The sequence below is a fragment of the Monopterus albus genome, unplaced genomic scaffold, assembly GCF_001952655.1.
Source record: "Monopterus albus unplaced genomic scaffold, M_albus_1.0 scaffold80.1, whole genome shotgun sequence".
NCBI classification, from domain to species: domain Eukaryota; kingdom Metazoa; phylum Chordata; class Actinopteri; order Synbranchiformes; family Synbranchidae; genus Monopterus; species Monopterus albus.
The window spans coordinates 1,227,488-1,253,654 of NW_018127960.1; the positions used below are offsets into that span (position 1 = coordinate 1,227,488).

Below are 26,167 nucleotides of genomic sequence, written 5' to 3' on the forward strand. Positions count from 1 at the left end.
CCTACCATTGAAATTGTAGACTGATCATTTCTTTGTTAGTGGGCAAACTTACAAAATCAGCTGGGGTTCAAAAAATTTTTTCCCTGACTGTATACAGGTATTTCACTGAGGGTTATTGTCCAATCATACTGTCGTTGGTTAAGTGCTCATCAGAGTGATGGCCTGGGGGAAGAAACTGTCCCTGTGTCTGGTTGTCTTAGTGTACAGTGACCTGTAACGCCGTCCAGAGGGCAGGAGTTCGAACAGATTATATCCAGGGTATGAGGGGTCTGCAATGATCCTCTTCGCCCTCATTTTGACCTGTGCGGTGTACAGGTCCTCCATGGAGGGCAGGCTCACACCAATGACCTTTTCTACAGTCCTGACTGTCCGCTGAAGTTTGTACTTGTCCTGTTTGGTTGCTGAGCCAAACCAGACAGTGATGGAGGTGCAGAGAACAGACTCGATGATTCCTCTATAGAACTGTATCAGCAGCTCCTGGGGCAGGTCGAACTTCCTGAGCTGGCGCAGGAAGTACATCCTCTGCTGGTCCTTATGTTGGACGTCCACTTCAGGTCCTGTGATGTGCAGGATGACTCGCTGCCAGTCTCAAAAATAAACCTTTATTATTCCCCTCGTGAGGTAGGATCATAGTCCCTTACAAATAAATAAATAAATACATAAAAGTCTGTGTGAACACAAAAAACATGAGAACAAAAACAGAACAATGTATAACTTTGGTCTATCTAGAATTAAAGACTCAAACATAAAGCTGACCTAAAAGCCATGATTTCTCACAGCAGTGCCACCCTAGACAGAAGGCCAGAGCTGCAGTCAGTTGTATTTTAATAATATCTGACAATAAATTATGTCTTGCCCGGTGGTCACAGCAGATTCATGTGCTGCACACAGAATGGTTATGCCATTGTTTTTAAGTGCATTCATGTCCTTCCTAAGACACCTGCTTCTGTGTGTGACAAATGGAAACAGGCATGAAAAAACACAGAGGACGTGACCTCAGTGCTGTAATTGTTGTCGAACCTTTAAATCCGTGACTGAAGGACTTGTCCTACTCCAAAGTGAAGACTTTTATATTTTTGTTAGTCTTCTCATGCCATTGTCAAGTCAGTGCTTTATTGGTGTGTGCTCTGTCATCAACATGTCCTTCTATTAGCAATCATTGTCTTTATCTGCTGTTTGTTTGGGAGACTAGAACAGAGAGATCCTGACAGACACTGACAGGGATGGAGAGAGATGGGGCACAAATTCTCTTCAGCAATCAGATGTGTTCTATGATAGCGTGCTATCCTCAAAAAAAAGAGGCACTCACTCATGCTATGAAAAATTACATCTCCATTTCACCACTAAAAGAGGGAGGGGGAAAATCCCCCAAAGAAAAGGTAATGGATTGATGCCTGCGTGTTTATTTTGTTTCTCGATGTGGAATTTCTAACAATGATTTTCCACACCAGTAGGCAGTGGCCTCTGAAATGATCTCTCTCTCGCCGTCAGCAAATACAGAATCTTCAGACAGTGAAGCTGCTTTCATGGGATGCAAATTAAAGACACCTGAATGGAATTCATTATTAATATCTACTGCAGAAGTTGTCAAGAAAGCTGGACAATCTTGTATCAAGGGATCCAGATCTGCTGGAATGAGCCATCTGACATTGATAAATCATTCATGTGTGATTATATTTCTTGAGCAGTCCAGAAACCTAATATGTCCTTTAAATCCTTAGACCCCTGGTGTCCGTTTCTCTGTGACTGACACATTAGGATGTCAGGCTTTGCTTACTGTCACGCACTCACATGACTCTGCTTTCTGTGTGTGAGCTTTTCCTCGGGCCAACTAAGAGACAACCGTTGCACATTTGCTGTCTTAAGGAGATACGAGTTATTATGAATAAAATGTAAGATTATATCCTCTAAAAACCTTGTAACTTTCAAATCCATTAATAGTCACTAGACTTCAATCAAAGGATCCACTGGTCATGTTCCATCCATCTGTCCCTCTTCTCTGCTTCATGAGCCGACTCGCTCCATCCTTGGACTCGCCTCTTGTGGGCTGATTAATTCCAGAACACCAGAGAGTTTTCCAGCAGAGGCTTCTTGTAGAGGATTTCACTGATTATGTGTTTCTCTGTATATGTGTGGGGGAGAGAGACTGATGTCACTTCAGCCAACTCAGTCGATGACGGGGGAAAAGGGAAAGCAGTGGAATCAGTCGGCGGACGGAGAGACTTCGCGGATGGTCTGAAATTTTTGACTGAATCAAATGCAGCAGGACTCTAATCCATCCTCTGCGTTCCCTTCACCAAGCAGATAAATGTATTCTTCACGCCACTGATGGGAATGACAAATCTGTCGGACACCCGTCGCCTCGGGGCGGGATGAGAAAAGCCTATCAACCTGTGCAATGTTGATGTGCCTCAGCACTGAAGTTGCAGCCGTGTCCGTCCCAGTGTTGATTTACCACACTAACCTTTTCAGAGCCACAGCAGGCTGATTATTTACAGGTAATCTAATATTAAACACTTCTGGATGAAGGAAGAATAAACTGCACTACCATCCAGAATTAACAGACCAAAAGAATATTTTTTCATTTCTCTAACTGAATCATTATCTGTGTTTTATTTGCTAAAGCTTAAAACCAGTATACTTGAGATTTTAGCAAATAGATGCCAGGACATGATGCACTTCCTGTTTCATCCAGACTGAGCTGCACTGTTATGGTGCTGATGCTTCTCTCTCTCTCATCTCCAGTGTATGACATTAAAGTCTCTGTGCCAGCTCTTCTAACCAAACCCCTGTGGTTTAGAGTTCAGGTGCAATCTTAACTTCTGGAAATTCCATCGGAGCTGTTTTTGACCAATGTTACATTGTTTTAGTGCAAACTGATCAATTCCTGCTCAGGTTTGGGTGTGGTTTTCAGCCAGAAGAAACAAGCTGCAACATAGCAAAAAACAAAAACACATCGTAAGCAAAGAGGTTTTGTGCAGGGACAGCGGGCAGCTGTAGGGAGGGTGGCTGTTTACATGTGTGTGAAAAACAGGGACAGAATGTTTCAATCTGTTTGCACTGGGAGGGTAGCACTTTTTTATTTTATTCATTAGAATAATAAAGTGTAAATAACATTAAAGAGTTTCTCATGGAGCAACAGCAAATGTACATTAGTTATGTTCTTTTCTGTGTCAGGACAATATCTACCTGCTCTATGTGATCAGCAAATGCTAATAGAACCATTATAGCTGACTGGCAAGGTCATCTCTAAAGGCAAAGATGGAGCCAGACATGCTTGTTCTGCTGGCTGCAGCACTCCGCCTCTGTCACTGTGATGGATCTCCTCCACCTGGCACCTGCCTCTGCTGGCTAGGAGAAAAGGCAAGGTGAATGTGTGTGTGTGTGGTGCAGGAGTATAATGACAGAACAACAGGGGATTAAGAAGATCAAGACCAAGGTAAAGAGGAGGAGAAAGTCAAGAAAGAACAGAGTATGAGGTGGAGATTTGTATACAAAAATTGTTACACATAGATACATGTGTTTGTGTGCACAGTTGGCAGCAGGAAAGAGAGAGAGGCACACTGAAGCTTCAGGAGTCTCTCAGAGTTAGGGAGATGAACACAGAGAGATGTAAACAAAGGAAACCTGAGATGGAGGGAGTGAGGAAGACTAGTTCATGGCGACTCACGTGACACACAACATCATCAATAGGTCACTGTGCCCTGTGTTTGACTTGTCTCTGGTTACTGGTCCTACCATGATTTTCCAACAATGAAAATGTTTTGCCATCCTTGCAGAACCAGACTACATCTAAAGAATTCAGTTTGTCTTGAGTTCAACCATGCTCAACAGAACAATCAACAGAATTGAGGATAATAACGTAACTCAGCAGCTCAGCAAACTCTAAAACCTCGCAAAGACCAATTTGAAGGAGATGGTGTAAATATAAATCACACATTCATTCTGCAAATGTAAAACCTACTTCCTGTGCAGCACACTTAAAATGACATCTGTCCATTGTCTGCCCACTGTGAGCGATTGCTGTGCCAAGTTACTGCCTCAGTGAGTTTTATAGACTGTATTAAGATAATGCATCTGTCCACCATTCAGAAAGTTACTAGTGCATTTAGAAAATGAAAAACACATCCTGGAAACTAAAATAGGTTTAGCCAGAGTGGATGTTTTTAAATCTACTCTTAACTGCCCAAGATTATAGGCAGACAGACAAACAGAGCAGCAGCTGAGTTATTTTACAGTCCTTCCAGCTGTCGGTACCACACAGTTTATGTTGGTACACCGCAACATGTTCTTTGTCAAGCTGCCATTTGTCCATGCAACTGAGTCAATGGTGCATTCAAATTAAATCATAAAGCCCCAAAGTATTTTCCTTCATCATCTGTAGCCTGCCATGACGTGGAAAACATTGCATTTTTCCAGGAAAATGGCTTATGTCAATTGCATGTTACTTAATAATAAAAAAGCCTTTATTTGTCCATAGTTGTTATCTCTGCACTCTCTGTTTTGCAAAGAAATGAAATGTTGACACTTGATACTGACTAGTTAGCTGTGCCACATAGATGCTTACAGTACCATGCACTGTTAGTGTAGCTCTCTGTGATGCCAGGGTTGATACATTAGACATTGATCCTCAGTCCACAGTCCCAAAGGAAACATCTGTGCCAAATATTTCAGTTTTATGGACTGTTCTTTATCCCAGTAAAGACTTCTGGGGTTATTAAAGATAATGACTGTTATGTTTTGAAGTGCATCTGTTTAGAGTCTGCACTCTTTCTTTCAACTGCATTTCCTCTGCACTGATTTTTAAGCAGCCACCTCAGAAACATTTCTTTTGCTAAAGGAGAAGGTTACAATGACCCAACAACACGCAGTTGTTTGGCCTGGTTGTTGCTGACCTGAGAGTTATACCAGCTACAGAATGCAAGCAAATATGTCTGTTTGTTTTGTATGCTCCTGAACATGTTTTGTGCTTGTGTATCACACAGTTTCTCTGCTGGCAATGCTGTTTGTATTGATTGTGAGGGTGTGCGCTCTGGGCACCTCTCCTTTTTGATTGGATTTGGTATTATTCTTCAGGAAAGAGAGAGGGTGAAACGCAGGAAGAAGAGTAAATAGAGAGAATAAATGAATGATAGCCAGCCAGGAAGCAAGGGTTAGATGGAGAAAAAAGGAAAGTGCAAGAGCTGGAGCAAACTAGAATGAAAGAAGAGAAGAGGAAGATGATATCAACTCGGTTTCCTTTTCTGAGAATGATGTCATTCTGTCAGGCGGAAGCTGTGTGAGGAGTGAATGTCAGGCTGGAGATGTTTATTTCACTGAGCTTGACTATCCTTTATTTGGCCCTTAGGCTACAGCATTATGTTTGAGACTTAGTGCGATGCATCTTATAGAATTTGGACTCCATGGAAAACAGATTTACACGCTGTCATGTTTGTTTTTACACTTGTCTGGCATTGTGCCAAAGCCCGAAACTAAAGGCATGGTTAACAGATGGTATGAATATTGTTTATTTACTGTCAATTGACTCCAAATCAAGGCATTAATATCCGTGCAGATGTGGCAGGAAAAAATTAAAACTCACATTAAACACTGTGTGGCTGAATAAATTAAGTTTAGAGCTGGTAATGCTGCTTCTGTTATCACGAGTGCTGTGTAAAGCAGTGTTGCAGTCCTCTGATAACTTTCTGTTGCTGCACACACTTAAAGCTTTACAACTTGCAGTGGCTTCTACAGTGACCCCAGCCTGCAGTGTACCACTACTCAGCCCCTGTGTCCCATTGGGATTCTCACTGGAAGCTAAACAAATATGCAGGGAAAGTGCTAGTTATGGTTCTAGTCATTGCTTAGCCACAGCTGAAAGCCTCCCCAGCTGAATCAAATGTTGTCACACCATTCAATGGCCCATTATCTCCTGCTTTTGGGACCATATTGTAGCAATATATAGGAAAATGTAGCTCAAATGTGAATTTTGGGAATATTAATAAGAATTATTAAACCAATTTACCCATTTGTCTATCGATATGGTGAACGTGGAGTCGAACGTAGTAATGCTAATGCGATCTTTGTGGTGGCCTGCCAAGAAGAATTTATGAACCAGAAAGTAGCTTTTGGGGAAAATTAACTTAATTAAATGAAGTAGCAAAAAAAATGGATACATAAAGTGACTGTGGATGTGAAAAAAGGAAAACAAGAGAATTGCCCAACTTGGGGTTATATGTTTTATTAATCATTACAACTAAGACAATTACACATGACTAAACACCACAAAAACACAAAACACAATAAGAACATGGACCAAGTCCAGTAAACATGAGGATAATGAATGCAAAATGAACCAATACTGCAGTGGAACTTGGAATGGGTATGGAGAATAACACCAGGGTTAACAAGTGAAGGAGATGCTGCAGCTGAGTTGGTGTAGGAAAGCGGTCAGCGGGCTGGGTGTGAGTTAACCTGCTGGTCCAGGTGGATGGGTGATGGAATGATCCTGTCGTCAGTACAGAGTGGGAGTCTTCTTTTGTCTCTGTTCTCTTGCTTTGCTATGAAGAGTGGTTCACTTTATAAATAGACCATTTTCATTGTCTAACTTCTGACAGATCAGTAGAGGTGCAGTGTCAGAGGTGGCATGGCCCATCCTAGAAGCAGGAGTGGGTTTCCTCTGAACCAAAAGTTCCACAAATTTTAAGCAGTTTTGTAAAAATAGGAAACCATGTTAATAAATCACGTTCTCAATGATGAATCTATGTGGGAGCTAGGAGGCAGATAGTTTTCTTGAGAGGGTGGACACCAAAACAGAGCTCTTATTCATCAGGTGGACAGCTTCGAATGAATTCTAATGTTCTGCTGGATGCGTAACCAGCTGTTTGCTAACACCTTACTCATAACAAGTAGGTAATATTTTAGCCACATGAGTTGTTGTTGAGTTCTTCTGCTCAAACGTGGTCTAATAACAATAATAATAATAATAATAATAATAAATGCCACCTCTGTAAACACGATTCTAATGCTATACTAAATGTTTTATCATTGAAGGTAGCTATCAAACACCTACTGTTCCAGCACTAAGGACTGAAAATACACTCAAAGGTTTCAACCCAGTTATTCAGTATTCAAACAGATGTTACCAAATAGAATATTTTCATCATTTTTCTTACCCAGTAATTGTTTTTCATGCCGTTTGCATAAACTGATGCTTGGAAACCCTGCCTACTGCCAGCGTTGAACACATTGCCTCGGCTGTACTCTGTGGTCTCCAGTGTAACGTTTGCTTCTGATGTAGCTGCATGGACAGCTCACAGGTCACAGTAAAGGCTCTCCACCCACAAATAAACTGAGAATCCCTGTCCTCAAAGACCACATTAACTGAGAGGGTTAAACTGTTGTCAGGCAAGCAGTCAATCTCTCTCTCTCTCATGATTAGAAGCCCAGAGCCACTGGTGCCACAGAGCGAGGACAATTGAGTCTGTCCCAAACGTAATAGCTTCTTCTTAACTTAATTAAGAAACTCACTCTGCATTCCATGTAAGCGGGGTGGTGGTGGGCTGACAAACTTATCATAGTGTGTTTGTGTTTGTTAGAATGTGTGTGGGAGTACATGAAGCAACACACCCAAAAATCTGTGTCCTGCTGTTTGTGGATTACAGATTTAAAACAACTTGTGTTTAGTCTTAGCAGAAAATTTGCCTTTGTCCTCGTTAAGTATCCTTGCATGTTGAACAAGGATGAATTACTTTACTACTAAGATTTTCTGTGAATTGCAGATGCCTTGACTAGTTTGGAGCTGTTTTTAGTCGTCTGACATGCTGCTGACATAAAGTTGTCTACAGGTCTGTGTAATAAACTTGAGGGAAATTTGATAAACAGAATGATTATCGGGAAAAAAATGGATTCTCTTAGTCTTGCACTTAAAGGAGAAAGTAAAAGCTTTGGAAAGTAGAAACACCCACATCCCCAGAGACATTACTCTGTTACTCACAAATCTAACCCACAAAGCAGTGCACAGCCTAGAAAAGTGGGGAAACTCATGAAGGGCTCTGGAGCTTCAGGGCAACAATTACATGTTAAGTAGTTTATTCAAAGGGACCTCATAGAGCTCATGCTTGCTGATGTAGTGGAAAACAGAAACATACAGTAATTTAACACTGTGGATATACTGTTTATTTCTCATGTATTTGCACGTTGAACTATTTATTCCAATAGCTCACAAGGTGCACATACACGCTATAGCTTCATCATCAGAATTTTCTGTAAATCTTTATATATACTAGGGAAATAATGAGGGAATGATAAGCAGTTATTTAAGTGGGAACAGAGGGAAGGTCCAGGGACATCTGCTGGCTGGAGGGGAAATGACAACAGAGTCTAAATTACACAAGGCTGAGACAGGAGCGTGACACACTACCTTCACCTCACCTGCCTTTTGTTCTTCTTTCCAAGTGAATCAGAACTGATCTGATCTTTTCACTGATGTGTGAACAATCCAATTTGATTTTTTATCACAGATCTGATTCATATTCCATCTGGATCATATCATATCTCTGCACATACTGGGCGGCGGCCCCTCAGAGACCAATAACAATAAACACAGAGGAGAACAACAACAGCGACGGGGTCAGTGGAGAGACCAGGACATTGCACATGCGTTGGACATTTATGGAGAAGCTTCTGATCAGTCCAAACTAGAGAGGACATATTGTAATCCAGCAGTTTTTGAAGAATTTGACCATTAAACGCATGACCTTGTTGTTATTCTTGTACACACGGCTCACGTTTCAGTTCTGCACGTGTGGCAGTTTAGATCACGCCAAGGCCAGATGCTACAGACATGAAGGTAAATCATCAGCACAAAAAGACTGAATCTAATGAAAAGATCAGGAGTGAGCATTAAGGCCTGTGATGGAAGCGTAGCTTTAGAGTCCCTAGAGAGCAATCACCTATTCATTCTGTGAACTTGGTCTGAATGTCCCATGAAATCGATTAGTTCCAACGCTGATGGTTCTAAAATACAACTTGACTTATTGATCCTATTAAATCACCCTGTGGGTTCTCTAACAAGGTTTCAGACTGTATGAATATTGCAGGTCCCTGTATGATTCCAACAGTCTTATTGGCTTTTACATTAGTGTGGTAGTTCAATATCTTAAATAATCCTCTGGGACTTTCCACTTTGATTAATGGAGGAATTTAAAAATGGGGCAGAAAATATTTGACTCCTTTCTTACTCACTGCTCTCTGCTATTGCTTTGGAAGTAGAGTAAGGTTGCATTTATGTATAGAACACTTTTGAACAAACTCCTTTCCACTCAGTAAACTAAGAATCTGAAGATGTCACCTCGAGATAGAACTGTCACACTTTCTGTCTCACTCCAGTTTGTTTTGCCTCCTGTCATTTTCAGTCCAGCCACCAGGTACCCTCGTACATCTGACTCTGCCCCACCCATCTGCAGACTTGCTTCTTATCCCTCCATTGCTCCCCCCGTATGCATGCTGGCTACTTTTGCATGCACCTCACCTGATTCTCGAGTGCTTCATGTTGTTTTTTATGGACTTGTACCTTGCCAACCGCCATGGCTCTTGTTTTAGCCTGTCTGTTTTTGACTTGTTGTTAGTTTTTTTTGGGCTTAGCCTTTTGCCTGCTCCCTTGGATCTTGTTTGTTTGGATTACTCACCCACCTGTTACCAACCTCGGCCTGCTCAGCCGCTTCTCCAGTCTGTTTTTGCCAGCCCTGCCTTTCCGGATTTGTTTGCCTGGACATTATGTAAGCTTACTCACTCTTTTATTTAAACCAGCTCTTTACTGTACCTGCTCATGGGCCAGTGTGTTTGTTTTTGTCTCTGCTATGATTCATTACATAATCATTGACCAATTGAGAGAATGCTGTGCTGGAACAGAAAGAAAATATATCAATACTTTGCTGTTATTTGTGAAAACAACAAATGTATAAGTGACTGGTGTGATTGTTTCCAACTAGGGCAGGGATCTGAGTATTAGCAGGGTGTAATATGGCTGCCTCCTGGATTCAAAGTGCTCTCTTCATAATGTAAATATGACTGAGATGAACCTGCCTGATACACAGAATGTAAATGTTCTATTGCATCTTATACTGCTGAGTGACATGATGATGAGAGATTGCTGTAATGTGACTGGTGGTATAAAATTTTGTGAGAGTACTCTGAGCGTGCACCACAGCTACTGGTTCCGGGATTAAATTCAGTATGTGACTTTACAAGTGCCTTCATTTGCCGAAGAGTCACTTGACCTGAATACAGTCCTTAGCATCCAATCCTATCTGGGGCTTTTCTGTTTTCAGTTCCACAAATGGCTTCTGTCTTGTAATTAATAGTCAAAGACAAGGTGTGAAATTAATAAGTAGTAGGTAACGCAATACACAAATACATACAATAGATAAAAATACAAAACACATAAAAATAGAGTTATTAAAACTGTCACTTTCACATCTGCACTACTTCTCTTAGTCAATCATTCAGTTTGTTATTTAATATTGAGTTCTATTTTATCTGGTTTTATTTATTTTGCCTGTCTCAATTAGATTCAAAATGAATCTGACTTAAACAGATTAAATGAATCAGATGCAATATGACCATATTAGTATTTTCATCAACATTGTACTGCAGTTGTATTTCCTAAAATATGGTAATAATATTTAGGGTGCAGGGCATATTAAATATTACTATGAACAGCAGCAGTGGTAGCAGCCAGTTTATGATTATAATCTCCAGTGTCAGAATGGAACCTGCAGGCATACAAAGCCAATCCAGAGAGACGCTGCTGCAGCTATCACCTGGGGAGTAATGCATTTCTCCACTGAGGAGCCAGATGGCCAGGAGACTGGACGAGGCCCGATACTTAGAGCTATTTATTTGGCAAGCCCTGGAGGTGTCCTGTGTATATGATCTGAGCAGCAAGCAGGAAGAAGAGGGGGGACTTTATGGGGAGGGCTGGGCTGACTTATACAGATTAGCAGTGGTAGTGGGCCTATCTGCACCGAGCAGGTGTTTTTAAAATGAGCAAATGGAGTGTGTGTATATGTGTGTTGATGTGTCTGTGTGCAGACGAGCGAGTGAGCATAAGAGATGTATCAGATGTCCCTGATTATCCCGTTGTTGACCGCAAAGCTATCTTGACACACTGCCATTTTGTTTTTGTTTGGCTGTACTGTCAGAGCGCAGAAGCCTGTTCACACATCCATCTGAGCCGTGCCACACCAGGCTACGTATCTGCAATGCAGTGGCTGCAACAGCTTAGCCCTGCTGCCTCTGTGCAGCGCCTTGAGTCCACACTGACAGATGTTTCCATGCATACACACAAGTAAGAAAAGGAACACCTGCAGTCGCACACATCCATTGGACTCAGTTGGACAGCTGCTACGTTTTTACTCAAGTAAATTCTGACAAAATGTTGTTGGTCAGAACCTTTTGTTTTCAGCTAGTGGACAGTTTCTCAAATCCTCCAGTGTTCAAGCTTTTTTCTCTTCTATTTTGTGTTAGTGCAGTACAAAAAACTTTACATTCAATCAAAAAATCTGCAATGTAGGCAGTCAAAGCAATTTTAACAAGGCAGTACATAATAGACTGGTGTTCTTATCTCAGAAGAGCCTTGGAATCTGAGGTGATTTGGTGGATATGTATTGGACAGCTGTATAAGCGTGGGGATGAGAGAATGAGAAGAGAGGTGTGTAGTTATCTTTATTGGATCATGGTGTGCAATAATGATGTCCACCACCCTGTGTCTGATGTTGCAGCTACAACTCTGCTGCAAAAACTGCTCTGGCTTTTCTTAACTAAGGGTTGTAGTATAACCAGAGGACGGCCACTGCACTGCATAAGTGAAAAACTATACAGCCAAAGTGTAGGAGGCCTGCAGGGAGCTTTGCCAGGAGGGAGTAGTGTACACAAAGGTTCATACCCCCCTAGCTCCCTCATCACACACTCTTCCACTAAGGTAGGAGTTGCCAGTCTAGTGTATCTCATCTTGCCCATGCAGCACAGATGCACTTAACAGTAAACCTTTCAAGGTCTGCCATTTTTCTTATAGTGCAGTGATGTGAGACAAACTCTGACAGTGTATGCAAATTTTACTGACAATCACCGGATGATGGTGAACGTTCAACATAGTGTAACAGTAGCACCCATAGCCACAAAGTCCATGAACTAGCTCAGTAATGCAGGTTAGACAGCAGTGGCTCTGATGTTTTAGCCACGTCATGTCAGACCAAGTAAGGTTACCTGTTACCTATCTGCTTTGTGCCTCATGGCACATAAGGCCTCCACAGAGCAGTTCCACTCTTCTTAGTCAGTTGCTGGAATCCATGCCTCATTTTATGATTTCAAACACTCTGCCTTTTTCTTTTTTAACTGTGCCCCTTCGGGTAGTGTTTGGTCTTCCTCTTCTTCTTTTTCTTCTGGGGCCCAGGTCATTGCTACATTGCAGTCATGTCTTGGTCTTGCTTTAATATATTGCTGATCATTTTCCATCTACACTGCTTCACTTCCTTACTCAACAATTTCATGTCAGCTCTTTCGAGTAAATCTTCAGTATTGGTATGATCTTGTCATTTAATATGAAGGATTCTCTGTAGACACGTTGTGAATCACATCAACTATTTTGTCATCTCCACACAGACCAAGTAAGGTCGTAGCAACAAAACCTGTTAAACTTGGTGTTAATTTGAGCAAGGCTGGGTTTATGAGTTATGGATTCAGCCATTTATTTGTAAAATGTGTAATCTTTCTTTAAAAGTTGTTACTTTATGTCAAAGAGTTCACACCCAAAAGGTGGTTTAAAATTATGTCAGATTCTTAATATTTCCATGACAAGTTTGCATTTTGGAGAACAACACCTTCTCAACCTACAAAGACATTTTGACTTCCTTTAACTACTACGTTTCCAAGTGCTGTGTGCTGTGCAGGGTGCACGGTGTGTGCTTAGCTGGTTCTCATCGGAGCCTGTTTTTCAGAAACTGAGCAAAATAACTGTACAACATACTGTACAACACATTGTGGATTCTTGTGTCTTGTGCACATGTATGTGCTGCTTGTTTCCTCACACACATATTGTATGTTAATTCTTTTAAATGTTAGATGCAGAGGTTTGCAGGGTGTGTGCCTGTGTTGCTTCCATAAATCACTGTGCATTTGTTTCAGTTCTTTGTCCTGTTGACAAAGACCAAGGAGGTGCCTTTACTTGTGAAAGCAGGAAATCGCTGTTGCAGTGGTGGACTGCAGATGGGAGGATAGACAGAGAAAGATCCTGGAGCAGTAAGAGGGGGTGGAGGAAGCAGGGCAAAATGGGATGGAAAAGAGTTGGACCATCAAACCTCTCCATCACACTACATGCTTTCACAACTTGTGAGACAAGGAAGAAAGTAGATGAAGGCAGAGACAGAGCAAACAGGAGTGTAGGATACTTGCTGTGTGGTTTCCATTAAATGCATGCTGGGACAGAGGTCTAACAGGTGGGAGAGTACACAGTGTGTATTTGCATTTATGACTAGTTGGTCTAGGTTAAACCTAGGCGGTGCTGGCTGATCAGAAGAGGTGGTTGGACTCTCCTCCTACTAGTAACATGAGATTTTCTATTCACAGTACTAAAGGGCTTTGTGCCATTTGAGGCTTTTACTAGATAAGAGAAGAATTACTGAAATTGCAGTGGTACAGTCCAGGTACAGCCCACATCGGCGCTGCATATCTGATAAAATTACTGCTTTTGATTTGAGTGTCAGTGCTGGTAAGTCAGACACAGGTGACGAGCATCTCTTGGGTCAATTTAAGTCTAAAAGTCAGAGTACGTGTGCAAATAGCTACCAGCTTTACATGATTCCAACCAGGAACAGAAAGCAGTTGAAGTGAAAAGGTTTAGCATGACCGTATCCTGTAGGTTTTTATAGCAACCCACTTTCTAATGCAGAGTGATGGCAGACGCTTAAGTCAACATTAGGCTTCCCCAACAGTGCTATTCCTGCACCCTACCAGGTGAAATCAGGTCAGTCTAAGTGAAATGTCAGCTTCTGCTGCACCTGTGCAGCAAATGTCATCACAGTTTAATTTTAAGAAAGTGATTTTTTTGTTTGTTTGCCATGGATTCAAAAAGAGGAGGACAGAGTTCTATCTATGTAAATGAAATTTTAACTTAGACATTTTTATTAGAGACACACCTTGCACAACAGCCAACTATCAGGAGTAATATTATTACGATCTCTGGAGGGAAAAGATTTGAATGATTCCCAGGATAAAACATCTGTTTGAGAAAAGGACCAGTGAGGCTTCAGGCATGACTTTCTATTTGTTTCCAACACCTTTCAGACAGCCTGTTCAGAAATGGACTCAGAATGCAAGGCTTACACTGTGTGCCACCAATTAAGCCACAGCCCAGGCATTAAATAAATAAATAAGTAAATAATCATGACTGCTTTAAATGTGGAGCATGAACACAGTCTAAATATAGACTTCACAGTTTCAATTATCACGCCACAGGCACAGACTGCAACCACTGCTAGAGCCAGTTCCACAATTGGGTTTTTTCACACTTCATATTCATATATTCATTTGGCAGAAATTCACAGAAAATAATCATCTGCCTGTCTTATAAAATGCAGTTATAATAGGCAATATAAATCTTATCTGACAAGAAGCACACAGTGGGTTACACTTATTAGGCTAATAATTGACTATAGGTGTCCTTTTATGACGTGACCTTCAATATTTGTATATCCAGGGTTAGTACTTTGTATATATCACAATACACCTCTTGTCCTGACTGAGGTCCTTCCTTGGCTGGTGCCTCCACTAAAAATGGCACAGCATGAACAGAATTGTGCCTGTTCCAGTCAGATCTGACAGCTTTATCTTGTGTTAAATGCCTCTTTTCTGTGTAAAAATGGCTGCACCCCTACTTACATGTTTAACACCCACAGCCTCGTATGGATAATAAGCCGTCTTTGTACACCATATTGCTTTTTTGCTTGTATCCTTTCTTCTCTAGTCCCTGCGCCTCTGCTCTTTATTCCTGCTTTCAGGCTCAATCAATAAACAGGCAGGCCAGGACTAGCCTGCCAGAGACTTTTGCTATCGGTTAGCATGGCTTTCTGGCTGGCTGCCTGTTGGTCTATCACTCTGGGGGGAATGTCATCTTGAAGGACACCATTAAAGGCCTGCCGATGGGACTGTCACGCTTTAAAACACATCTGTGTGGTGGTACACACATATGTAGTGGGAGGAAAGAGAGGAGAGAATAAAACAAGCAAAGATAAAGTAGGGAGTGAAAGACAGAGAGAAGATGTGAAATAATTGTTTTCCTTTGTGTGTTCAGCCATATAGGCAATATAACTCCAGCCTGGAGTATCAGTGTAGCACGTTAGCACGTTCACCACATCCCCGTGGCTCAACAGTTACTGTCTAATCAGTATTTTATTAGCTCTTGATAAATTATAACTTGACTAGTGCTTTAGGCCATTTTGCTGAACTGGCACTTTGAAAGTGATTGATTTACAAAAGACTGCAACAACAACAACAACAACAAAAGTCGAGATGTTCTGTTTTGGCTGGACTGTAAAATTCTTGACATTTCAGTAGACCACCTGCAGTACTTTCTGCACTAAGCATGTTTAAACATTCATTTATTCAATTTCTTTGTGGGAAAAAAAAGCAGTTTTCTTTGTAGCTCAAACAAACATGAAAATGTGCAGAAAAAAGCTGTTTTCTTTGATTTGTAGCTCAAACAAACATGAAAATGTCACAAAGAAAGGTATAATCACAGTAGAGTCTATTATCCAATACAGATCATTTCTATATTAAACAATAATGGGAGATTGAGCAGGAAATGAGTAATGGCAGAGACATCTTTGAAAATATCTTCCCAGAAGTCTATTAGGTTACTAATGCAAACATAAAACAGAAGTTTCACTGAAAATACTCTTATTTTTGCATGGTTACTGAGCTGGATCAAAAGCAAACGAGTGCAAGTTGGAAGAATTGTACAGCGTCAGTCATGCACTAATATTCTGGGAGTGCTCTACATCATTTTTGAAGAGAAATAATCACTTTACATAGTATTTGCTGACCTGAAACCTTGGGAACTATTGTTAGTAAAAGATGTATTTATACTGCCTGCAGCTGCCTAGAAACCAAGACACAGCGAGCTGGTTTAAGGGCTCTCCAACCTGTGATACATGGAAACAACACTAACTCGCTCAGAGGTAAACATGGTGAAAAGTAGCAGACAGAGATCGGTGCTTGTTAGATTCACCGTAAAGGTCTGTCACAACTGCATCTAGAGTTGTGGCGTTTAGAACAACTTGAACCTTTTCTTAAAACATATTTGAGTATTTCTGGCTCTGGATTATTGTTTGATATCTTTCATTTTGTGCCTGAAAATAGATATAAAGTCATATGTAGTTTTGGTGGTGAAGCTTTTGTCACATGATTACATGGAAATATGGGAAGTACATTTCTAATACAAACAAAATGTGGACTCAAACAGTATATTGCCATACCATCTGGATTTCAGATTTACACATGTTTGCACTGTGAGTCTCCTAAACTGAATAATTACTTGCTCTGGAGAAGTGCGGTGAAGGATGTGTGATGTTTTAATGAGGCAAGAGGAAGTTGGAAAGGCGGGATAGAGTCAACAGTTTGTTTTTGTTTTCACAACATTCTGTATTATTTCTCTTGTAATCATGACAACAGGCCTTCTCTAACCTTAACTGAACAGTTTTTGTCTCTAAATCCAGCCCTAGCTAACCCTTAAACACATCCATCAGGAGGGAGTCGTTTAATCGTTTTTGTAATGGTCATATTGAACAAGGTGCTGACAAATAATGTTCTATAGGCACATGAGTTCTGAAAGTGATGACACAGTATGTGTAATTTTAAAAGGTAATGATATTTATTTTGAAGGACTGCTGTACTTCACTTGTTTCTGCTGCAGTACACCGTCCCAGCAGCTATAGCATCTTTTTATTGTTATTTTAGAAACCAAAGCACTAGGTAATATTAAAAACCACTGTGGTCTTGATTAAATACAGAAAACATCTATGGAATGCCCCCATAGTGTAGTAGATGCTGAGAGGACCCATTTCTTAACCATAACCTATGGTTGTAAACCTAACAACACATTGAAGTCAAGACACAAACCCCAGGGTCAGCATCCTGCCTTTGTCCAAAACATATCCGGGACAACTTGGTAGTATGGAAACATGCTTTGCAGATGACAGGAGTGCACTGTCAGTTTTCCAAAAGTGAGTTTGTAAATGCTGAAAGGGACTTTGTACATTGCCCCTGCTAATCTGAGTTTACAATATGGAAGAACAAGAATAAAATGATGGATAGTGCCAACCCGATGCCTTACTGTGTGGAGTGTGCATGTTCCCCCTGTGCCTGCGTGGGTTCTCTCCAGGTACTCTGGCTTCCTCCCACAGCTTAGGTTGACTGGCGACTCTAAATTGCCTGTGTGTGTGTGGTTGTCTGTCTCTTAAGTTTCAGCCCTGTGATAGACCGGCAACCTGTCCAGGGTGGACTCCGCATCTCGCCCAGTGTCATTTGGGATTGGCTGCAGCCCCCCCCAGAACCCTGTTCAGGATAAGATGTATAGATAATGGATGGATGGACTGTTACATTGTCAGAAGGGAAACCTATTTCATCATTAAATGTTACATAATTGGCTGCTGCCTCTTCTCCACTACAACCAAGTAGTGGCTTGATGCAAAGGTAAAAATCTGCTAATTTCTTATTCTTCTTCATTTTTCCTCCTGTAAGAAGAGTGAGGGAGACAGAGTCAAAAGGGAGTTTGGACTGAAGGGTTGTGTTCTTCAGCACCAAGTGGTTTATTGATCTTTCCCTCCTTCTCTCTTCAAAGCACAGTAGAATAAACTGGACTATTTTCTTCAGCTGTGATTGACATCTGACTTCTGTGAGCAGTTTTTGCAAACTTTCAGTGATGTTTTCAGCAGACTGAGAAGATTTTTTTCCACTCGACTCCGACACACCCTCTTAAAATGACACAATTCTTTGAGTGCATACAACGTCTGAGCTGACGGGCGACGAGTGTTAAGCTAAACAACCTACAGTGCACTGTGACAACTCTGTCAACAAAAAACAAAGGGAGAGGACGACAAATGGTGCTTCTGTCACTTATCGCCAGGACTAACAAAACAGCACAGCCCAGTCCAAGCATGAAATCATGCCTGCAGGGAAATCTTTTATGTTTGGGGGAAAAAACCTAGTAGAGTTGCAGAGCAAGTGCTAAGAAAGACATGGATGTGCTTTGTGATTATGGCCTTTGTTTGCAAGCCAAATAAATTATGTCAGGACGTACCAAATGGCTTTCTTAGATTATGAATTCCCTCTTACTCTGTTTCTCCATCTCTTTCTAGATAGTAAGAAAATGCATTCTTCAAAGGAAGTTTAATTGCATTATGTTGCAAAGTAAAGCTTTAAAAAGGTTCAGTTAATGAAAACGTTAATGGCTGCATTGTTACATGGATCCATGTTCATGCTGTAGTTTCTTCATGCTGCTGTAAACTGTCTTTGGGATTCACATCCAGTGTTTGCTGCATAGTATGCAGTTGGTTAAAAGTGAAGCTATAAAATGATTTTGGTGTGCTGTCAAATTCCAACCCTGTAGCCAGAAAGCTGTTATTAAATGTCATAATTAACAACTTTGGCACTGAATATAAGTTCATTCCATATTAAACTAATTGCTCTGGATGACAGTCTGTAAATTCATATCTCACAAATTCATTCTTATTTCATTTTGTGAGTTGAAACATGCCCACTAGCATTTCATAATCCAGGTTTGGGCAAGACGGCTTTTCAAATGTATGGGTCTTAAAAATTACTAATGGAAGATACGACTTTAAAAGCGCTGTAAAATATCTCTTGCTGATGTTGTTATATGCTTATTGTGTTCTGTGGTAGAAAATGCAAGACATCTTTTTGTGTCTTTCAAATTGTTACTTTCTGAAAATGATGGTAAATACACTGATTCTGATTCAGACGGAAGGTGGAGATAACTGGAGCAAGCACAAGCACGACAGTGTCACTCAGCTCCACTGGAGAAGTACCAGCACAGAAGAACAAGGCTAATAGTCTAGAATTCAGAGAGAGAGGTCTGCAGTGTCTGCAGTCAAATATTTAGTGGTAGTGATTGAGTAGTTTTCATTTATATAAGATTTATATAAGATCAGCTCTATATCCTGCAACTCTATCAAGCATGTGTAGGTTTTACATTGTATGGAGATAATGAAATTATCAGAAGCTTGTGAGCAGGACCTGATCTGAACAACGCCCCTTCCATTTCCCAACATACTGTATTTAAATTACTGAAACCACTATACTCCCGATTCTGCTTTTTGTTATCCCCCTTTTTTCTGATCTCTTTTCCCATTATCCTCTGTCTCTGCTGAGGGTCTGCCAGTGCCCGAGAGCAGTGCGGACCTCCTTAACCTTTTCCCCAAAGGTTCCCAGGCGTTCCACATGATTCATTCATTCACAGTGAGGGCAGGTCCCTACTAGTGAACCATGCGACCTTTAACCCTGCCTGCTGAAAAGCAATATCTATATCCAGAAAAGAGCTAACAAAAGCTGTAGTGGATCAGGTGCATTTTTAAAAATTTGCACCAGTTTTTGAATAAGTACATTACTGGTTTTGCTTGAATTGCAGATTGACATTGTTCTCTCAAAAGAGTAATGCTGACAGCTGCATTACATAGAAATCATTGAAGCTTACAAAAAAAAAAAAAAAATTCATGCTACCTTAGTTTGTCACTTGGGTTGAAGGGTTACTCCAGTGATTTGTTGTTGTATGTCCACTGAACAAATCCTAACAGACACAAGTAAAGAGAGAATGCCACGCTCTCAATCTGAAGCTGCTGCAGAGCCACAGAAGACACTGTTTTCACAGGTTGTGCATGACAAGACAAAAACTGCTCTCCGTGTGTACAATCAGTGGTGTTTCCTTTTAATATAGTGTAGTGGTTGTAGTTTCAAAGAAACTAATTAAGATTTAAAAGTGCTGACCTGCTCAAAAGTGAAAGAATAGCTAGCTTATCAAACAGCCCTTTACAAGCTATTGCTTTGATTCAGATCCATTTTGTCCAACCTGCTGACATTCTCAGCTAATAAAGCCATGTCTCAGTGCTGACCTAACCTCCCTTCTCACATGGAAACCAGTCCCTCACCTGCCAATTACCAAGGGTTGCTGAAGATCCCTGGAGCCCAATCAGCAGCCATCAGCTCATAACTTCACTCGCCAGCTCGCCACACACATAGCTTACGCTGCTGACTAAGGAATCTGAGGCCATGTTGAAATAGTGTCTGTTTCCCAACCCCACATGCAAATACTCTTTATTATTAATCTCTTAATATGTTAACTGAGAAATTTTCACTTCATTTAGATGTATCTTACACACAGCATTACAGGAAGACCTAATAGAATAATCAGTAGAACAGTGGTAATAACAGGATCCTGTGAATAAAAAAAGATTTTTAATCCCTGAAGCATAAAGTTCTGGCTCATCACTATATTTTAAAAACATGGCTGAGGTTCAGCTAATGAGAGCTTGTAGCGCACTCATTTTCCATTTGTAAGCAAAGAGGAAACCATCAGCTGTCCGCTCTGGCATTATGAGAGCATCATCTGTGGTGCAGATTTCTCCACACATCTGACCCACTGCATCTCAGACTTTCAAGTACCACTGTTGAATGAACTCTCAGATCTTTTTCTTTTATAAATTACTCTCAACAAGTGCAAATATGCTCAGAATGCCATTCATTTTGGACTTTTTTAAATCTCAAGTCTGTTACCATTTCTCTTAAACTGCTTCATATGATTCATATATTAATTTCAATTATTAGATCGTCCATTAATTTACTTTGATCAGAGTCCTCTAGAAGTGTGTACTGTCCACAATCAGCCGTGCATGCAGTGATAAATCGCTGGGAGAAGTCAAACTCTCCAGTAGCACTCCTGTGACCATGGAGTATTAATCACTGTAGGACAGATTATTACCTGTCCACCATCCATCTTTTGCTCATGACTTTGCCGAGTCCAAACAAACAATAGTGTGTTATTCAGAATGTGCAGTGTGTTATGTGACAGTAGCAGACTCTTGTTATGGATCCTTGAGTGGAGAGTAGGTACCCTCTGCAGAAAACTGACTTGATGTACATTTCTACTGCAATTCTGAATGAAATGATTTATTTGCAGAACTGTAGAGTGAAAAGACAACTCCACTGATGTTTTTCTGAACTACAGGCTGATTTTTTTAAGAGGTTGAATATGACTAACGATAGTTTCTTTGTTTGATCTGCAGCATCTCCAACTGTCCCTCCATTACACTCTGAACACTTCAAGCCATGTCATGAGAAGGATCTGGCCTACTGTCTGAATGGTGGTGAATGCTTTGTCATCGAGACGCTCAGTGGGCCTCACAAGCACTGCAAGTAAGTCATCATATTATTTGACTGCCCCATCCTGCTCTTAATACTTATGCTTCATCCTTCTTAGAGCATCTATTAGTAAATATGTCGTATGCTCGGGATGTTTGCATTGCGGTTGTTTTGTGTATGATCGACTGTGATGAGACTTTGAATTAGATGTTGTTGAGTATGTAAAAATTGAAATGAAAGTGTCCATTATAATCAATGAAGGAATATCCCTTTAACATTAAGAACTATTCCATCGAAAATCCCTTGAATAGCAGACACTGGCCACATCTGTAGGTTTAGAAGCTGGCTCTAAAGAATGTGTAGTTTATGCCTTGATGGAGGTGGTGACTTTGAGTTACAGCCCAGAAAGAGACAATGATCTGCTTCTCTACCATTAACCCTAACCTTCTTCATGTTGTACAGTTGCCATGCTATTCTAAAGCTATGCTGGATAGCACTTTTACAGCAGTGCTTGATTAGTAAAAAAGTGGTTGTTTGAAATGAATAGCAACATCTGAGAAGTAAGTAATAATATAGAAATGGTTTGAAATGTTTCTATAGAGACTTTTGGTGTGACTCACTGTTGGAACCTGTAGTAACTGCTGGGAATCCAAAAGCAAGTTATCAGAGCCAGGTTTCAAGCATACAGAGCATTTGATGCTCAAGAGATTTACTGTGAAGTATTCCTTTCATTCTATATTTGATGTTGGCAGATAGCTATCTGAGCTGTCTCTTCTGAAAACCTTGATATACTGTATGGAAAGAGTTTCCACAGTTCAGTGTGCAGCTGTGCACGTATACTGCATGTGTCTATAACCTGAGTGTGTGTTCGTATGTGTGTGTATGGGTCCTCCCATTTTATGCATGCGTGCCCCAGATTTAAGAGGAGAGCTCATGGGCACTTAGCCCATTCAAATCTGGGGCCCCTTACTAATTAAGTCCCAAAACAACTTCTTCCAAAAATGTAACTGCAGGACTTCCACCTGACCTGTTTTTCAAAGAGCCTGTTTCACCTCCCCTGGGCTACAAGTATACATCCATGTGTGTGTGTGTGATAATGAGGGGTGTGTTTTGGCTCAATGAGATTCACTAAATTGAGAATATGTGGACAGAACATGAACACAACACACATTTCATTATGATATGCATGCACACAAACCAGATTACTGGAGAAAACCTGTTTACACAAGACATTTGTCAGTGTGTACATGACCAGTGAACTGGTGGCTGCAGGGCCAGTGATCAGATTTCTTCCCAGTCTCAACCTTTTTTTGGAACCATACTTATTTAAGGCGTATCAAGTCTCTAATACACTCTAAAACAAAGTGCACACTCAGACCACCCTCTTTCATATGATCAAATAATACATTCACATAGTTGCGAAGGTCTGTTGCTGCACAGATGCACAAAGTATAGTTATGACTTTGGATAAGGTTTGGTTTTGTTTTGCTAGGGCGTGAGGACCTACAGTGAGAGAGCAGACACTTTAGGAAAACGATCAGGGCTCTAGAGCAAAAATCTTCCTCTGCCAACCGTGGTTCTCCAGTTCCCTACCCTGATGAAAACCTGGTGTCTTGTTTACGTGAACTTTAAGAAATCCTTCAGCTCTAGGAAGCCAGAAGGAGAACAGACTGCTTAAGTGAATGCACTTAGGGTTACTCACTTCAGTTTATCTTATGCAATGTGTAATCCAGTCAAAAGTCAGCCAAAGTCTGCATAGAAACGATTAGAGTTGAAAGAGAGAAGGGGAAGCAGGATAAGAGAGGCAGAAAACAGTGTGGGAGAGAAAAACCAAAGTGTAGGCGGATGAGAAGTTTGAGATGGGGAAGGGCTGTTGCCGTCCTCTCCTACTCGCTTCCGTTGTCATGACAACGTCATCTGTGGACAAGCATAGCTGTTAAAGAGCGAAGGTTTGCGATGTACGCTGGGACAGCTTTTAACACACTGTCTGTGCATGTTAATGTGTGTGCTGAGGTACAGAGGAGAAAATAATATGCACCAAACAGATTTCTACCGCTTAATCGTGTGGCAATGAGCTTTCTAAAAGAAAGATGTGGGCCATCAACCAATTTGGCATCTGCTCTGAATCTGAATGACAGCAGGGAAGATCATACAGTAAAACTAAGTGTGTTTAGTACTTTACTTAAAAAGCCACATGTAGAGTTTAGAAAGGGTAATGTTTCATACTATGGAACTTTGGAATTAAACTAAGATTTAATGAATCAATGTACTTCTGAGTGAGGCCCTAAAGTGACTAAATACCACTAAAATTCACCATAAAATAAAATGTAGGATGTATTGTCCTTCATTTGACATGCTAGTAGAAACCAATTGTCCCTCATCAACCAAGTGACAAACTTCCGACCCGGCACAAGATCAATGTATAATCTGATTCAACTTGTGTTTACAGCAAATTGAGACAAACCAAGTTGTAAAAGCAAGATCAATCTGAATGTTTAATGTGGATAAATTGAGCCGGGTTGTGGCATTATTTGTCACAGAATGAATCATTTTTATTTGTGAGATAAAACTTGATCCTTTTCACTGTGATTTTTCTCCAAACAGTCATCACTCACGTATCAACTGCCATTGTCGACCAGTTGTAAAACCAGAGCTCTTTTTAGCATCGTCGGTGTGCAGCGGTTGTGTTTGTCAACCTGTGGGGACAGATGTAGAGAATGGAGGGATTCGGTGTGAGTCATAGGAACTGCTCATTTGCTCACAAACACTGACACAATATCACACACACACACACACACACACATCCTCCCGTCGTGCTTTGGGCAATATAATCAGGCATTCAATCATTACTGCTCAGCTAACCAGTAAATTAGTCAGTGTGCTAAGATAACATTTTCAGAACATGGCAAGAGGCCAAGGCATTCACTTATGAAAGTATGTGATGCTGAATTTGATTAATTATTTTTTGGCTTAGCTGGATTTTCTCAAAGAGAATAAATACTCTAATGATAGTTTTAGTGTAATTAGTGGTTCAAATAATGTCTGTTTAAATATCTGCCATTTGCTACTTGGTTATCCTCTGAGCTCTCTCTCTGCTGTCATGCTCTGGGTTTTGGTGAGGTGCAGGCTGACAGTGATGCAGCGGTTAGCACTGTCGCCTCACGCAGGCAGACACGTCACCTTTCTCTGTGGGGCACCGACTATCAAACCATGCTGGTGTGAATGTGAGCATGACCGGCTGTCTGACTCTATATGTGTCTATCACCTGTGATAGACTGGCCAACTCTACCCCGCCTCTCGCCCAGTGTCAGCTGAGATGGGCTGCAGTCCTCCTAACTGCCCTCCCCATCACTCCACTCACACCCTATAACCACATGAACTAATGGTTTTGAAGAGGAAGAGATGGCTCACTGAATAATGCGTCCCCTGTTTGACTTTACTTCTTTACTTTGGATTTGCATTGAATTCCATTTCTGGCCTGTTTATTATTTATTAGCTCTTGCTGGAGTGACCAGACAAAGAGGGTTTCCCTCAGTGCAGTTAGCAACAAGGCATGGCAAACCCTGTCTCGTTGCCCTCTGTTAAGAGGCTATTCCAGAGCGACAGAAAGGCAATCTCGCCTGGCAGGAGGAGGTAGCAGGGGTTTGGAAGAGATCCTCACAAAGCCCCTGTCAGTGGGGCTTGGGTCTGACAGAGACACTCTCTAGAGGGCAGAGACTGGTGTATGGCACACACACACAAAATGCTGTTTTCACTCCTTGTGGGGACTTTACATTGACTTACATTCAGTTTCTGTAGACTTATCCTAATCTTAACCGTAACCACTATTTGCCAAACCCTAACCCTGATCCTAACACCTAACCTTTTACCATGTTGCCACCCTAAAATTCAGTGAGGCTGGTTCCCACAAAGGTATTCCGAGTCCCCACAATGTGAGTGTGTTAACATATTTCGGCCCCAGGTTTAAGCAGTACAAAGGCACACACACACACACACTCACACACGCACCTTGGCACAGTTTGTGCGTTAGAAACGAAGATGTTGACCCTGACTGTGGCAGGTCATAATACTGACCTCTCCAACTGAGGGTCTTCTTCAGGAAATCAGTTGTAGAATCCTCCTGCAGGTAGCAGGTGAAGGAAGCATGGCTGCTGTGAGAACTGATGTCAGTAATGTGAGTAAACATTTTTCCTACTCATTGCAGTCCAGTCTGAAACTGATTAGGAGCATGTTAACTGTAGTATATTTGTGAACAGAAATGATAAACAGCAGTGAGCGTTTAAGACACTGATTGCTATAGTTAAAGGGCAGTGTGATGTTTACTGATGTACCTCAAATTTAAGAAAGCCATTTTTCACCTTTCGTTTTCTCAGCAATTTTGCTTCATGATTAAAACCTCTGTCTTCCTGAATGTCATCATTTATGCCGTTGCCTGCTTCTCTTGTCCCTTACTAGTCATCCATTCCTATTTTTTGCATCATCCCACTCATTTGAAAGGTCCTTAACATTGATACATCTCAATATCAACATATTATTATTGGCTGTGCAGCAGACAGTCCACTTCTCTTCATTGTGTAATCCTCCTCCTTTCACTCACAGTCCTCCTCATCCTCCCTCCTGTCTCTCAGGACTCTAGCCTTTTCTTTGCTGGGTAACCTTCAGCTTTTCTAAAGTGTTCAGCCACGGACCAGCACCACCAGATTGACTTGGGCCTCATAGGTGCAAAGAGTAGCTGCTTGGTGGAATGCACAACATTACC

General features: G+C 41.1%; 1 protein-coding gene across 6 annotated transcripts in view; it reads left to right on the forward strand.

Annotated features, from left to right (window-relative positions):
- Positions 1 to 26,167, forward strand: part of nrg3a (neuregulin 3a) — a 308,448-nt gene that overhangs the window by 173,052 nt on the left and 109,229 nt on the right. For 5 of the 6 annotated variants that reach the window (XM_020606690.1, XM_020606688.1, XM_020606687.1 and 2 more), the window contains one exon: positions 21,333 to 21,462. In XM_020606690.1, coding sequence (XP_020462346.1) covers positions 21,333 to 21,462 — 130 coding nt within the window. Of the gene's footprint in view, positions 1 to 9,490; positions 9,759 to 21,332; positions 21,463 to 26,167 lie in introns of those variants that run through there. The other variant, XM_020606689.1, reaches the window with a different exon arrangement.